General features: G+C 36.9%; 1 protein-coding gene across 1 annotated transcript in view; it reads left to right on the top strand.

Annotated features, from left to right (window-relative positions):
* Nucleotides 1–16,784, top strand: part of LOC577474 (splicing factor, suppressor of white-apricot homolog) — a 54,894-nt gene that overhangs the window by 33,347 nt on the left and 4,763 nt on the right. The window contains exons 6-15 of the mRNA XM_030992096.1: nucleotides 3,213–3,352; nucleotides 4,053–4,284; nucleotides 4,754–4,970; nucleotides 8,270–8,541; nucleotides 9,701–10,078; nucleotides 11,933–12,106; nucleotides 12,497–12,683; nucleotides 13,055–13,168; nucleotides 14,467–14,556; nucleotides 15,178–15,238. Of these exons, the coding sequence (XP_030847956.1) occupies nucleotides 3,213–3,352; nucleotides 4,053–4,284; nucleotides 4,754–4,970; nucleotides 8,270–8,541; nucleotides 9,701–10,078; nucleotides 11,933–12,106; nucleotides 12,497–12,683; nucleotides 13,055–13,168; nucleotides 14,467–14,556; nucleotides 15,178–15,238 (1,865 nt within the window). The remainder of the gene's footprint in view (nucleotides 1–3,212; nucleotides 3,353–4,052; nucleotides 4,285–4,753; nucleotides 4,971–8,269; nucleotides 8,542–9,700; nucleotides 10,079–11,932; nucleotides 12,107–12,496; nucleotides 12,684–13,054; nucleotides 13,169–14,466; nucleotides 14,557–15,177; nucleotides 15,239–16,784) is intronic.

Here is a 16,784-nt window from a genome sequence, read left to right as displayed (position 1 = left end):
ATTTTGACGTGTGTGGCATATTAAAATTACTTCAATTTTTATAGTTCTGATGCAGAATTTGTTTAATTTTAATTTTTTGGAACGATAGTGATTTGCTTTTTCATCGATATGGAAAATATCAAAGGATTGCCATAGAAATAGAAGTCAATGTGTGTTATAAAATTACTGCATCTAATGGATGTCAGGTAACTTTGAACTACATATATGGCTTCATGAGATGCTGCCTTCCATTCCATTTCATACAGTAAAGTCCTTTCTTGAAGAGATTCAATAGGTACTCTGGACAGAGTTATAGACCTCTATATTAATTCGAGACACAATACATGTGCCTGGAAGCAAGCCAACAAATGGCATATCATTACGAGGTCTCTCCTGTTAAATGTTGGATGCAAAGGTAAACATTGGCCTTCCTTTCTGACGTATGTTTAGATGGCAATGTCTCATTATTCAAGACTGCTTATTTGGGTTTATCATTAAAGGGGCCATTCCATGAGAAGAAGGACATGACATCAAAAAAAGAAATGTACCTCTTATGTTAATTCTTTGATTTATCACTAACCTTATGCCATGGATGTTCATAAAACATTAGGACCTTTCAAATTCAATACAATTTATTTTTCATTTTTGTTGATTTCCTAAGATCTCAAACCATCATCAAAAACGTACATGTGGGACTGTAGATGAAAAAAAAAAAAATTATTGCAGATTACACAGGATTCTTGTAATATTTTTTCCTGAAATTTTCGCTAAATTGAAAAAGATGAATATATTTCCATATTTTAAGCCTTTTCTAAGGGGTCCTGGGATATTTAATCTATTACATACGGGTGAAAATGGCCTCCGGACAAAATGTAACGCGAGTTACCGTAACGTGAGTTACCGACATATTTGCTTCCTGCATTTTACTAGTCCATTGTTTCTTATCTTTAATATTGTGATCTTATACTAGTAAGTCACAACCTACTATCAACGTAGGAAAGATTTTGTCAAGATTGTCTAGTATGAGGAGACTTTGCCAAAAGAGGGTCTCATAGAATTGACCATGTCCTTTTTTTGTAACGCGAGTTACCAAAATTCAATAATCCAAGAATCTAAAAATGTTTGTTCTTCAATTTTCTTTTTTGTTTCATTCAGTTGTTCTATATCTACCCTGTCCATGTTTGAAAAAAGTATCTTGTAGATCCTAGCAGTTCTAAAGATATAGGCACATTATCGTGTCAATGTACCCATTAAGTGTAACGCGAGTTACCATGGAATGGCCCAAAGGGAGCTTCTTCATTTATGTTCTACAACCTTTCCCTCTCACAAGCTTTCATGTTATAATATCAAGAGTTCTTTGGTAGTTCCTATACATGAATATGGATAGACATTAAACAAGTAGATTCATTGCCAAGTTAAAGACAAAGTTGAGTTCTGGTCATGCGATTGCATTGTGAAAGAAACGTTGTGTAATCGATCAGAAAAGGTCGATCATCTAGCATATTAGTATTAATGTGTACTGCAAGGTTCTGGAATCATCAAAAATGATAAGAAATTTGGCCCAGTCTTTTCCAGATTTTTTTTTTTCTTCCCGATTTAAAAAAAAAGGAAAAAAATCCAGATTTTTTTTTCCTTTTCCCTATGTTATTCTGATTTTCCCAATTTCCCCCTTATTTTCTCTATTCCTCCCTATTTTGCCTTATTTTTTTTTTTACTCGAAAGGGGGGAAATGTTGTTAGATGCCATTTTTTCCCCCCGCGAATCCTCTTTTTTTTTTTTTTTTTTTACTGAAAGGGGGCGTGGTTGAGGGGAAAACAAAAAGTGCTCACTATCACCCCTGATATAGGCAAATTTTTTATTTGAAAAATGGGTACCTCCAACTTATTTGCATAACTTTTGGGCCTGGAAAATTGAATTTGGCAAAAACATATGGGGGAAAAAAAATCTATGAGGGTGCCATTATTTTCAAATGGGCACAATGAGCCTCAGGGGCTACATTTGAGGTGATTCAACATCCAGGTGTGCTAAGACCATGTTAAACTAACTGTGTGTCATATTTGGTGCTTTTATTACAAAACGCACAATTTGATGCTATGCCACCCCACTAATAGCACCTTTCAAGGATGATGTTGCAGCTAATTAGCCTACAGCTAATATATCTATACAGTAGGCTTACGGTCGCACCATGTGAGCGAGTGAGGGGGGAGGATTGGGGAGTCCTGAAAGGAACTGTCGTTAATCTTTCTATCTTGAGCGTGTGTGTAGTCCTGAAAAGGACTGTTGGTAGGTTTGAAAAAGACCGTTTGTAATCTTTCTTGAGCTTATAGTTCCAAGGAGAACTATAGCGCCGGTTGGAGAGGATAGGTAGTAGTAGTGGCTGGACAGATATATTAAGGTCTTCTGCTACATGTACATCACAACCTGTGGGCAAAACCATGCAAGCCGATACCTATAAGCAGCATCTAATATAGATCTAGTTTGACATACTTATGGTGAACCTGTCTTTATAGGATTTGAATACAATGATACGAGTACCGGTATCTATTCAGACACCCTTTGAATGTTATTCTTCATGGTTGGATGCAGCTCTTAGCAAGCGAGGTCAGAGATTGAATTATAATTTATGGCAGATATTTCTCCCACATTATGCGCTTATACTCCCAACAAAACATTTCATGATTTCTTTGTGTTTTTGTGTGTTTTATAGCCATTGGTATTTTAGTGTTGTTTATAGAGGCAGTGAGGCATTTTAAACATATTACCTGTAATCATTTACGAGACCTTTTCCTAATAGAGTCCTTGAAAAATTAAAGCGATATATGTGACTGTGTTATTGCAATAAAGATATCAGATGCTTTTGATAACACAAAAAAACAAAGATAGCAACAACAAGAATAACAACAAAACAAATACAGAAATCTATCATTGGATAGATACATGTACATAACATTTTTACCAGGCCTCTGAGATCTACTGTACTGTATGTATTTTATGTTTTTTTTATTTTGTATAATGAGCCTAGGATTTTATTCACATCATGCAATTCTCAAGATTATTGTGTAAATGATTGATGAAACCTATGATTTTCTTCCTATGTTAAAGGGAAACTATACAGAGAAAGCAGTAATAAAGGCATTGTTAATTTGTTATGGCAATGATGGAAATCACATCTAGAGGCTTGAACTGTTGACATCTTTGTTATAAAAGAATTTATTTCATATTTTGTTGCACAGGGGAGATTGGTAGCAGGCGTAGCAGTAACAGTAACAGCATACAGAGTGACGATGAAGATGATGATTTAGAAGGGAGTGGCTATCTTCACCCTAGTCTCTTTGCCCCGCCCAGGCCCAAACCAGCTGCCTCATCAGTACAGGTATGCAATAGGGAAGTCGAAGAAGAGATTATTATCTTGATAGCTTCCCACTATATGGAATGAATAAACTGCTCCGAGAAAAATTGAATATACAAATTTACCGGTAAATTTTGATAAATTTCAAATAGTGCCTAAGACCATACGATGGTAGCTGCGACCATAAAAATCTCAGAATATGTAGTTGTGATATATATATTCCAAAGGGTTATGGCAAATCGGTCGATTTTATTCAAAGAACATTGTTTAATAGCTAAATTGATATATTGACCTTGAGAGGGGGCTATACAACATAAATAGTTATTATTTACATTTTCATCACTTTAGACTTGAATTCAACCGCGACACCGATCACTGAAAATTGTAGGATCGCCTATGCTTCCAACTGTTCATTTGAACCAAATTCATGACCCCATACCAAAATTTGTATTACCTTTAAAAGAAAAGACCATCCAGAGTTGTACATTATAGAAGAAAAAAAAAAAGACATTTTAGTCATTTTGTGTCTGGGAACAAATGGGAAAGTTGTCCGTCCGCCACTATATCAAAGAGACATTACCGACTGAGCCAATTTGAAGAGCCCATACCTATAAAGATTGTAAATTCAAAAATTCATAGCTTTCTAATTTTTTTTGATATTATTTGTCTCAAGTTTGTCATGTGATATTTAGTGTATTAATACTCTTGTATTTGTTTTGGTTAGCATCCTCCTCCCAGTGCGCCTCACCCTGACAACATTCCAGCTCAGCTTGGTATCCAGCATGGGGAACCCCCCTTTCACATGATGGATCCACAACAACAACAACAACAGCAACCACAGCAACCACAGCAACTCATGGCATACTATGAGGGGGAACCAGTCACCACCCGTGCACACTTCCATCTACCCCCTATGCTGGCCCCTCCTCCCCCACCCTTAGAGCACACCAACTCAGGTCAGTGTCTATGCCCTGGAGCTAATCTCAACTCCTATGATGTATGTGCATAATACTTTGGGGTTATTTGCTGATTTTGGCGCAGGGGCAGGGGGGAGAAGTAGCAGGTTTTGATTTACCAGCATATTTCAGATGACATTGTCAGGGGTTTTGATAGGCTACCTTTCTTTTCATGAAATAATGTTGAGAGATGATATGTTGTTTTGCATTCTGTTAGAGGGGCATTAAAACTTTTGGGAAATGATATTTCCTTGTATTCGTAGAATATCTTGACTATATTTCAGTGTGGGTGGGTACAACCCTCTCAGCTGAATGTGACAGCAGTAATGATTGCAGAGAAAGTACTGATAGATGGGAGAAAGAACAAACACAAAAATGCAATTAATATCTTAGCACAGATTAAATTTAGTTTCAGAAGGATTGATAATGAACTAATCACCTAGTTTTCTGTCTTTTTACTGAAAATTAGGTGCCCCCGTTCAGCTGAGCCACCCAATTGGACAGCTACCCCCTCCAGGCTTCCTACCCGGGGTCGGGGAGCCGGGTCCCCTACCAGGCCAAGTCATACCCCATCACCACCCTGCCTTATCTATACATGATAGCGCTCATCCTCTTCCACCTGCTTCTATGCTGGGACCTCCTCTCATAAGCCAGGAATTAACCATTCCACATGCTTCGGATGAAAGGTAGGTAATGCACACATTGAAGGATATCTCACTTGTAACTCACTTGATCCAGGATTATTCAGTCTTTAGACTGTTGTTTCTATCAATGGTTTCGTTTGGTTGGGGTTGTCATCATATTTATCTGGGGCATCTTTCCACCATTTCTCAAGCCCAGATTTGAAACTATTGATAGTGGTACTCTCCACAACATCACCTGGAAGACCATTCCACACATTGATTATTCTCTGGCTGAATGAGGTTTTCCTCAGTGTCTTCCGGCATTTTAGCTTGTAAAGCTTAAGTGAGTGACCACGTGTGCGACTGCACTTTGTTTTGCTAATAGAAATTTAATTTCAATGGAACAATATTTTGCATTCGGTGAAAGATGAGACACTCCATTCTACTCGGCTGCGCCTCGTTGAATATAGCGTCTCTTATCTTTCACCTCGTGCAAAATCTTGTACCATTGCACTCATGGCCACTCACTATTTGTATACCATTGAATCACCAATCACCATACAATTCCACCATTGAAACACCATTCACCTTACAGACGTCACCATTGAAACACCATTCACCATACAGACGCCACCATTGAAACACCATTCACCATACAGACGCCACCATTGGCACACCATTGAAATACCATTTACCATTGACGCTACCATTCAAACACCATTCATTTACCATTAGGGTTTTTTGTAAGGGAAGAATTGCCTGAATTCTGTAGCCTTCCAGTGTGAAAGCTCATCAAGTCCCCGTGGTTTTCTTGCAAAGAGGCTTCGGTATGTGTGTCCGCAATGCCACCAAGTTCTGTGAAATCAGTGCTACTCTTCTGGCCTGCAGGGGCTTAAACACCCTGGATTTCTTCCGAGTCTGCGTCTCATAAGTACCCTCTGTCCATATGTCCAATAATTTCTTCATCACCCCAGGACACAGCAGGTGCATATAAAGTTCAAAGTTCAAAGTTCAATTTATTTCTCCACAAATGCAAAACAAAGGGAACTACATAAAATAAAATACATACATACAATACAATAATAGAACATGTACAATATATTATATAGAACATCTCCAGTTGGAGCAATGTATGTTTTAAAAAGAAACAAATCAGCAAATGTGGAAGGGGAAGTCAAAAATCAAAAATGATTTGTTGAGGACTACCCCCATATAGTCGTGAGGAAAGGCAGATATCGTATTGATTGGGAGGTCACAAAAGATTGAGACTTCATTGTGGTGTTCTTTGCTTTCTTGGTTCCTAAAAGATTCGTCAGAACGCAATGGCCATTCTGTGTATAGGCCATTTTCGTAATGTAACCAAATTTAATGCATAAGTCTTTGTGAAGTGCCTCAATACAAATTATTTCATTTTCATGCCACATGTGTGTAATCTCATATACCCGTTTCTGTGTGTGGTGCATGTCATTTTCAATTCAATTCAATTCAATTCAAAAGACTTTATTTCCGTTAAAAAACATATATACATGTGATAAAGTACAGACAGTTTAAAATATACAAATTATGAGCATTGTGTTAAATTAATTTAAACAAACTGTGAAAATGAATAGAAGGAAAAGGGAGCACCTGTAGGAAGCTTATGTTAGCTTGTTGATTCAGGCGTCCAAATGAATAAAATAATTACACAGATATAATAACATAATACTGAGTATTGTGCATGTATTTGTTCTACCCCTCCCTCCCCATCCCACCCCCCCCCCCCCCATCACCACCTCCCCCCTCCCCCTTCTTTCTCTCTTATGGTAATTTACAAATTATATTTTCTTTTAATATAGGTATTAAACTAAAACAAATTATAGGGATAATAGATATATTTTAAGATTTTTCTTGAATGAGTTTAAGTAAACATATTGAGTGAGAGAGGATGGAAGAGAATTCCATACTGTGGGCCCTGCATATCTTACCGATTGTTGCATGTACTGTTTATCAATATTCCAAATGTGTAACTTTAGACTATTTCGAGTATTATATTTATGAATTTTAGAGTTATGTTGGTTGAGATGATGGTGCATTACCTTTAATACATTTGAATACAAACACAGCATTTTGATATTTATTTAGGCTATAAATATTGAGGGTATTTAACTGTCTAAATAAAGGTTTAGAATGGGCCAAATAATGAGAGTTTGTACAATATCGTAGACAATGCTTCTGAAGTAAAAATAAGGGTTTCAACTTAGAATGACTTGTATTTGCCCACACGATGTTACCATATGACAAATAAGAGAGAATGAGTGAATTATAAATCATAAACAATACATTTCCTGGTAAATAATACTTAAGCTTTGACAATAATCCTGTAGTTTTACTAATCTTTGTAGATATCATGGCAATATGGGATTTCCAAGACAATGTTTCATCTATGAGAATACCTAAAAATTGAATACTTGAGACTTTTTCAATAATTGTTTGATCAATATATAATGATGGAACTTGATTTTTCAATTCTCTTTTGTTGCACTGAGCTGTTTTAAAAAGAATACATTTGGTTTTGTCTAAATTAAGCGATAGTTTATTTACCTTTAACCACAGAGATACATTCTTCTTTCTTGGTTCCTAAAAGATTCATCAGAACTAAGCCAGACTAAGTGAATTTCTTTTCATGATGATCAGTCATTGCCAAACCTCACAATATACATCAACTCTTCATAATAAACCTTTCTAATTCATTCCTGACAGTTTCTTTTACAATGTCATGACATAACCAGTTCTCAACTTTATCTTTCAATGTTGTGAGATTTACAAAGCACTAAGCACTGGAGTGCACTTGGTATTATATTGTCTGCTTGAGGGCCAGGTGGACTGGCCACTCCAGTGCATCCCTTATGTATCCAAAAGGAATTTTAGAACAGTTTCATGTATTTTCTAGGGATTTTCCTTTTTAGACTTTGCTCAAGAGGTGAGGAATATAATAAAATTAATAAAACTAATAAAATTCTTATTTTTTGTAGACATCACATCAATACTATCATATCATTTTGAAAGAGGGTCCACATTAGTGAGCTGTTTCTTTATTACATAGTGCTGCAATACTGATGTTGGTCTCCTGTTCATGTTTCTTTTTAAAATCTGAATTTGATACCATTATATGATTAGCCGATTGCACGCTAAGCATGTTTTTCACTTTTTTCCCCCAGCAATGTAGGGATGACTATATAAAGAAGTTTCTACGTTATGGTTATGCATGTATTTAAACTTCAAATGAACATTACACTTCTGACGCTATACGTAGCTTTTATGAATGGCAGTTTTCAGTATGTACACAAGCAATTTATTATTCTGTTTTTATTTGACCACTGCAGTGCAATCGAGCCCCAGCCACTCCCCATCGTCCCACCCCCTCCAGACATTCAGCCAGTCATAGACAAGCTGGCCAAGTACGTGGCCAAGAACGGAGATGAGTTTGAAGCCAGTGTCCGTGCTAAGTGCGACCCTCGCTTTGAGTTCCTTGTGCCATGGCACAGCTACAACGCTTACTACCTCGCTAAGAAGAAAATGTTTATCCAGGAATTCAATCAGGGTGTAGAGAGCGGCAGTGGAGAGCAGAAGAATGTAACCGATAAATCTAAGAAAGGTATGACAAGCTTGGCTAGTTTTCATGTGGTCCTGAGTCATACAGGTTTGAAAAATTGATTTTTTTTTTTTTTTTTTTTTTTTTTTTTATTTTTTTTTTTATTTTTTTTTAATTTTTTTTTTTTTTTTTTTTTTAGACACTTTGTATGTTCGTACAAATGGGAAAGTTATCCGCCACTACATCTCAGAGACATTACCAATCCAGCCACTTTGAAGAGCCTATACATGTAGTGGTTACAACTTTCAAAAAATCATAACTTTCTCATGTTTTGTCCGTTTTAATTCAAACTTTCATCAGTCTACTTTTCTGATTTTTCTAAGAGTTTCTTCCTTGAAATGCTAGAGCGTCGTAAAGGTAGCCGTGCTAAAGCCAGGGTAATAATCTCCCTCTACACCTCAGAATAGTTTACTAGATCGATGGCGCATAATAAATGCTGTAGTATTATTACTATCAAGGTTGGATTTCCCTTTAAAGGGATAGTTGAGTTCTGTTTTAAGACCGCAAATGTCTTCAAAGTGCATGTTTTTTGCTCTTATTCTTATCTGTGACATTTCTAGTGTCCTTTTAGAACCTAAAATTGCTAAGAAGGTAATTTTAGACCCCAAAATGTGTGAAATTTAGCCTATACGAGCATACCAATTCAGCTCCACCTTAAAAAAAATCACGGTGACCGATGATTGATTATTTAATTAAAAATAACAATACATGAGCCGGCTGGTTGTGCGTAATATAAGCAACACAAAAATATCAACAAAAAAACCTACATCGGCATTGGCTGACATACGATGTAAAAGGCGTTAATTACGTTTTTTCAACGGTTTTTTTCAAATTTTTCAAAATATCTGATATTTGTGGTGGTACACAAGTATTAGAAATCGTTATATTTCAGCCGTCTCTGAACCGATTTTGATCAAACAAAGATGATTTTGTCATTTAAATATTATGTTCTTTCAAATTTGACACTCAGTATTTCATTATCTCACACAAAAATTATTTTGTGTAGCGCCCTCTGCAACAGAACTCAACTATCCCTTTAAGCTCATCCCTATATTGTATAGTGGTGTAATTGTAGGGCATAAACAATTTTCAGATGAGCCTTGCTGATTGATTGATAAGATTCTCTTGTAAGGTTTCTGTCTGTTGATATCCAACCATACAGTGCCTGTGCGGTTTCCTATCAAGCCAAAGAAAGCTGAAGAGCGAACGCTAGAAAGAAAGAGCGCCCTCCCTGTTGAGAGCAGCAGCAGTGACTCTGACGGAGACCAGGAGGACTCCAATCAAACTACCTCAGCAACCTATCCTCAAGGCCAAGGCCCAGGCCGCAAGCTCTCAATGCATGATGTACAGTACAAGGATATGATGGACTATGATGATAGCGAGCAACAGTACAGTGGGATGCAGTATGGTCCTCAGGGAGCGGGGAGTCAGTACGCCACCGGGGAAGGGGATGCTTTGTATCCTAATCAGGAGTATGAACAAGATGAAGCTGATGATAGAGGGATGGCCGAATATAGCAGGGAGCATCAGAGAACTGGGGGTGAGTAATATAATTCTCTTTCTGTTGCTTTATGAATCAGGCATTTTTTTATTAATATAAGATACTCCATAAATTGATCCAAAATAGTGCTTACTGTAGTTGGAGTGTCATGGTCGAGTGGTTTAAGGCGCTTGACTGTAGATGCGAAGGTCGAGGGTTCGAATCCCGACACGGCACTAATATCCTTTGGCAAGATATTAACCTACACTTGCTACTCTCCACCAAGGTGTTAAATGGGTACCCGGTAGGATGCGAATGTTCATGTGGTTGGACGAGCAAGTGTGCGCTTGTAAAATGGCGACTGGCTGGAATGCTCCCCAGGGAGTGGAAAATGTGCACATATTGTGTGCGGGTAAGCCTGAATCCGATGACCGGGGTAATAATATATCTGTAAAGCGCACATCGTTGGATCGGTGTATTGAGCGCTATATAAAAAACGGATTATTATTATATATTATTAGATTTCTTGGCATTATACTCAATGTATGTAGGGAAAATGTTCTAATGTGTGAAGTTTCTATAGCAGGGCATTTGAAGACTCTTTAGCATAAGCGAGAAAAAAAATAATGAAACAGGTTCAGCACAAATCTATGCAAATGTGTGGAAAACTGTGTGTTAAAGGGGAAACCCACCCTGAAATATGAATGGAATAGGTCAGCAAAAGTTTCAGCAAGTTCCAATTTGAAATAAGAAATTGTGACCTTTTAAAGTTGGGATCAATCAAACTCTAATTGGCAACTCTATGACATATCGTCCCTGTTTTCACGAAGTGACGGTAGTGAGGAAAATCATAACGCAAAGTGAACGCGATTTTTATTCACTACCGTTACTTTGTGAAAATAGGGACGATATCTTGCGAGGTTCCCTCCCATTTGCTCTGTACAAAAAAAAAAAAAAAAAAAAAAATTAAAATCAAAAATATATTTTCCCTAAAAAAACAAATCTTACTTTTACCCTTAATATAATTGCAATTATGTTCCCAAATAAACCCTATGTGAACAAATCTGTTCCGTCATCAATAACTAAGAAAATGAAACTTTATGAAATTTCTGTACAGAGCAAATTGATGAGGACCTCGCAAGATACGTCACAGTCTTGCCAATTTGTGTTTCACTGATGGCAACTTGATAGTGAGAATTTTGCAACCCCCTTCTTCCAACCCTGCCTGATTCTCTCAGACAGTAAGCAAATAATTACCGTTGATGAAGGTGAGGGACAAACTATCACTTCCGAGGCGATCTGGATGTAGCTATAAGGTGTACATTCAGATGTACTTCGAGGAAGTGATAGTTTTCCATGGCCTGAACCCAAAAGGTGATTATTTGCTTTATATTCCACATCAGAAACATTTCACTTCTTTCGTCATTTAAGAGCAACAAGTCATCAATTAACAGCTACATGTAGCAAACGGTGTACGATACGTACAGTGCATGCATCACTTAGGTACGTACGTATACAACAATGTATACAACCTTCAGTGAGAGTGCGTTGCACTGTGTAGATAGTACTTCTATCTAAACAGTGCAACAAACTTTTCTTCTCCCATCAATGATGGGCAAACTTTATTTCATCACATGATTTACTTTTGACCAATCGTAGCGCAAGATTCTTAGTATGTGGAATATAATAGCTCTTAAAGGCCCACTGCACTACTTGCAGCTACTTACGCCCGCTATATAACAAACAATGCCTAATCGGTGACCATTGCTCCCCCATGATCCTCTTTTTCTTATGTTAACTGAGAGCTGAGTTGATGAGATAACCACCTGTCCAGTGACCTTGCAGGGCAGTCTAATCCCTCCTATAAACTACGGCAGATGAGCTTTAACACCTATCCTTTGTTAATTTGAACAGGTAACCACCAGCGATTGGAAGACAGACTTGCCATGGCAGCTAGGAAGAAACTTGCCAGTGCTTCACAGGAGAGAAGTGTGCAGGTTGAGAGACGGAAAAAGCTAGCTCTCTTCCTCAGTCAAGTCAAGGATAGACCACAGGCTGCTGCTGCTGCTCAGGAGGGGGGCATGTCAGGTAAATATTATGCTGGTGGTGGGGATGATAGTGATGGTAATGGTAATAACCATGAGGCCCAAAACAAAAAGATGTTGTATTGCCCTTTAGGTGCCAAAACATGGGTCGGTCAGTCAGAAATCTTTCTTTTCTTTTTTTGACCTCTAAAAAAAAAAATTTGTACTCCCACTTTGGGCTGATATTTCTTAGTTTTGAATGCCATAATGTTTTTTTTCTTTCTAAAAAACAGAGAATTTTTTTTGTTGTTGTTTGTGTTTAAAGCCGACAGTAGATTTTTTTTTTTTAGGACTAATGGCGATAATGGCGATGATAATGATGATCATAAAAAAAAAGTATGTGCCGATACAAGTATATTTGATGAATGATGCTGATTTGTGCACTACCTTTCAGATCCAGAAAGGAGCTACAGGGAGGATTCAGAACGAAGCCACTTGCCCAGCAGACGGAGGTCACCCGTGAGGTCAAATCGTAGAGAGAGAACAGCAAGCCCGCCGTATACTGAGAGTAGAAGCAGTCGGAAAGCCCCCTCTGTGCCCAAATCTTATCAGACAGCTGTCAACAGAGAGCAAATGGAAAGGTGAGAGATCATTCATTTCAAGTATGGAAAGGATAGTGAGGAACCGTGTGTTTCAAGTGCAATTCAAAATAATATGATTGTATGATAATGGTAGGAATTTATAAATTGATGCTTTCAATGTTTAGGGCAGCTGCACTAAAGCCGGGCTAAAGTCAGGTTAATGATAGTATTTTGTAAGCGCTTTGAGAATCCTATGGGGTGGAATCCATGTGCGCATTATTAATGTAGCTATTATTATTATGTTGCTTATCAATGAAAAAACTATACTTGCTTTCTTAGCAGTCAGGTTATCAAATGCCAACATTTAATATGGTTATCATGATATTCATGTAGATAACAAACTCATGAACTCGTCACCTTTTACTATGCAGGGAGAGGAGAAGAAAGCGTCATTCCAAGTCTCGGTCTCCCTCCCCCAGGAAGATGAAGAGAAAGTCCCCTCCCCCACTCGGTGTGGGCACTTCAGCAGTAACTGGCAGGTCCAGGTAAGTGGGAGGGTGTTGGTATGATGTATTGCTCAAACTGATTTCATGCTCATTACTAATAAGATTGTTTTCAGATAAGGGTTTATGAAATATACAACGTAATGTCATATCATAAGTGATAAAAAAATAGATTTTTCATGGTAGCCATATCAAGTTTGATTCCTTACACCACAATTGTATGAATAAAGTAGTTTTCAATTATTCTACATGTGATGTACATTTATTAGATGAAATACATAAATTAACCCGATGAAAAGCATTATATTCAATTTTTGAAGCTCATTTACCATGATGAAAATAGAACATCCATCACATTATGACTCATTTCCTGCATGTAGACGTTTGGTAGTCAAGTGGTTTGAACTTGAGATGCAGAGGTGATGGGTTCAAGCCCCAGCACGACACTAGTGGCCTTTGGAGAGACAATGATCTACATTTGCCAGTCACCACCCAGGTGTTAAGTAAGGGTGTGGTTGGATTTGCAGGTGTGCATTTGTAGAGTGGTGCCTGGAATACTACCTTAGGGAGTGGAGCATGTGATCTAAGTGGTGCCTGGAATGCTCCCTTAGGGAGTGGAGCATGTGCACTATATGTAGATTAGGAAGTGTATCCAATGACAGGGTAATAATATTAATAATAATGTGAAGCACTCAGAAGCTTATTATTAACCGTTATACAAATGAATCTAGTATTAGTATTACTATATACTTATATACAGAGTTGACAAAAGACTTGACTCCGTTTCGTTGACGATCAGCCCTGCTCAAAGAAGACAAAAGACTTGATGCATGGCTGATCGTCAACGAAATGGAGTTAATTCCTTTGTCAACTTTGTTTGTTGCTACAGCAGGCAGCAAGTGAAAACGAATTTGTTTAATCAAATTATAGAAATGCAAGCATTAATTTAAACCAACAGAACTTTGTTATTCCGGGCTCATTTTTCCTGATTGAGGTGTCATATGAAAGGGCAGAAAATGAACTTTCTAGAAATTTGATTTTCTCTTTGAAATTCAGATACCGCCCCAAAAATGACTTTTCAGTTTCCTCTCTTCAAGTTTTTTTTAATCACTCACGCGTGGAATATGCATCATGCGAGTTGCATCAAAAGAAAGAGGAGGATCTAAGCTTTACAAATATGTGTCATTTATTAATTATAATTGTGATTAAGTTATGATAAACAATCGATAATTCTTGGTTTTGTTTTTTTCAGGGACGTATTGTTTAACATGATTAACATTGCCTCACATAAAGAGCCCTGCTTGTTTAATTGGTATTGTTGGATTCTTGTTATGTTTTAGTCCTACATCATCTCCCACATTGGAGCCATTCCAAGACAGAGAGGCATCGGTATCTTCACCCGGCAGTGATTCAAGCTCAAAGATGGGCAGGTATGAACATTCTCTCTCACTGAGTCAATGTATACCATGAATAACATGGTCTCATTAGAATAGCCATACAATCAAAACATAGAGGTGTCGTGGTCGAGTAGATATGTCACCAGACTGTGGATCACAAGGTCGGCGGTTCAAGTCCCGCCGTGGCACTAATGTCCTTTGGCAAGACATTGATCTACATTTGCCACTCTCCACCCAGGTGTTAAATGGGTACCCGATAGGATGCGAAAGCGAAGGTGGTTAGATTAGCAAGTGTATGCTTGTAAATATGGCGCCTGGGTGGAATGCTCCCCAGGGAGTGGAGAATATGCATACATTGTGTGCGGGTAAGCCTGAATCCGACGACCGGGGTAATAATGTATTTCTGTAAAGCGCTTTGAGAGGGCCTGCGGTCCTGAAAAGCGCTATATAAGAACAAAATATAATTTTAATTAAAACGCCTTACCCAAAATTGTTTTCAACTTACCCGGGGAAATAACTTTCTACATAGTAAAACAAAAAAAAAAAACATTTTGTCAACGTGTCATTGTAATCACGATCTCAGCTGTTGTATTCTTTTTGGCCACCAATAAAAATTGATCTTATTATTATGATGTACCTTTGTTTTGTTTTCAGTCAACTGAACACCCAACCAAGTGGATCAGAAACCAAAGCAGATACTAAAGGAGGTGCTAGTGTGAGTATTGTATTGTTTTGTATTTATTTTTCGTCAATTAAAAAAACATCAACAAATATACATTTACAATCATAAAGACACACTTATAAAAAGGAAGACAGAGGGATGGCCCTACTCAGCGTTATTAGAATAACAATATTGTTTTACATATAAATAAATAGTACAGGAGTAAGGAAAAACTTACAACAAAAATAAGAACTTACAATAATGACAAGAGTGCTTGGAGTAAAACAAGGAAAAGGAGAGAAATATTTATGATATAAACAAGAGAAAAAGTTAAACAAGTAAATGAAAAAGTAAAAAAATAGCTCACATAATATTAAGATACCTAAACAGCTGTAAGAAGTCTGGAATAATATTGTTTAAATACTTTCTGAATGTGTTAACAGTTTGAAGTAATTTTGTGGTATAAGGAAGAGCATTATATTGAATTGAGCTTCTATATTGAGTAGTTCGTCGATAATATTCAGTTCTAGGCTTAGGGAGAACAAAGTTACCGGAATTGTGGAGGGAATAAATATGAGAAGGGGGTTGAAACATTTCATTCATACTAGAAGATAACATATTATGGACTGATGTACAGACAAATACATTACATTTTTTCATACCTCTGGATTCAAGAGATGACCATTTTAAAAGTGAATGAATTTGTGCATTAGAGATGTGTTCATAGGTATTAACTTTCATTATTATTCTGCCTGCGCTTTAAAGATCAATCACTTTAAAGATCAAGTTACAAAATTGATCAATATGGACATCCCACTTAGTCTGCTGTCGATAATAAATCCAAGATATTTATACACTGTCAGACTGTTGTATTGCAATATCATTAATATATATATTTAATTTATTACATTTACTTAGCATATGTCTCGCACCTATGAGTAAAGATACAGTTTTATCAAAATTCAGTGTTAACTTATTATAGCACATCCAATTATAAGTATATGACAAGTTATGATTTAGTTTATTTTGAACACTTTCCACATCAAAATCTGAAAAATAAAGAACATTGTCGTCTGCGTAAAGTTGAAATGAACAATAATGTGTATACTGAGTCAAATCATTGACAAAAATAATTAAAAGCAAAGGCCCCAAAAATGGAACCCTGCAGTACACCAAATAAACGGGCAAATGAGTTGAAAGAGTTGAACCAAAATAAGTGGAAATAAACCTGTTATGTAAATAATCATTAAACCATGGCAAACATTCTTCAGTATACCAATATTGCATAGCTTTTTTTGAGGAGCAAGTCAGGATCAACGCAATTGAATGCTTTTTTAAGATCAATAAACACTGCTCCTGTATATTTTTCCTGATCAACAGCGTTCATCCATCTATCTGTAATTCTAACCAAAGATGTTAATGATGAGTGTTTACTCCTAAACCCAAATTGTTCTACTGATAAAAGTTTATTTTCTTCTAAAAACGATACTAATTGCCGCTGAACAAATCTTTCTAGCAATTTTGATACCGTAGGTAATATTGAAATAGGACAAAAGTTATTTGGGGAATTTTTGTTGCCATATTCATGAATAGGAATGAC

Source organism: Strongylocentrotus purpuratus, unplaced genomic scaffold (assembly GCF_000002235.5).
Source record: "Strongylocentrotus purpuratus isolate Spur 01 unplaced genomic scaffold, Spur_5.0 spur5_scaffold_2, whole genome shotgun sequence".
Taxonomy (NCBI): domain Eukaryota; kingdom Metazoa; phylum Echinodermata; class Echinoidea; order Camarodonta; family Strongylocentrotidae; genus Strongylocentrotus; species Strongylocentrotus purpuratus.
Note: the sequence above shows the minus strand (reverse complement) of the source record. Positions and strands in the feature narration are given on the sequence as shown.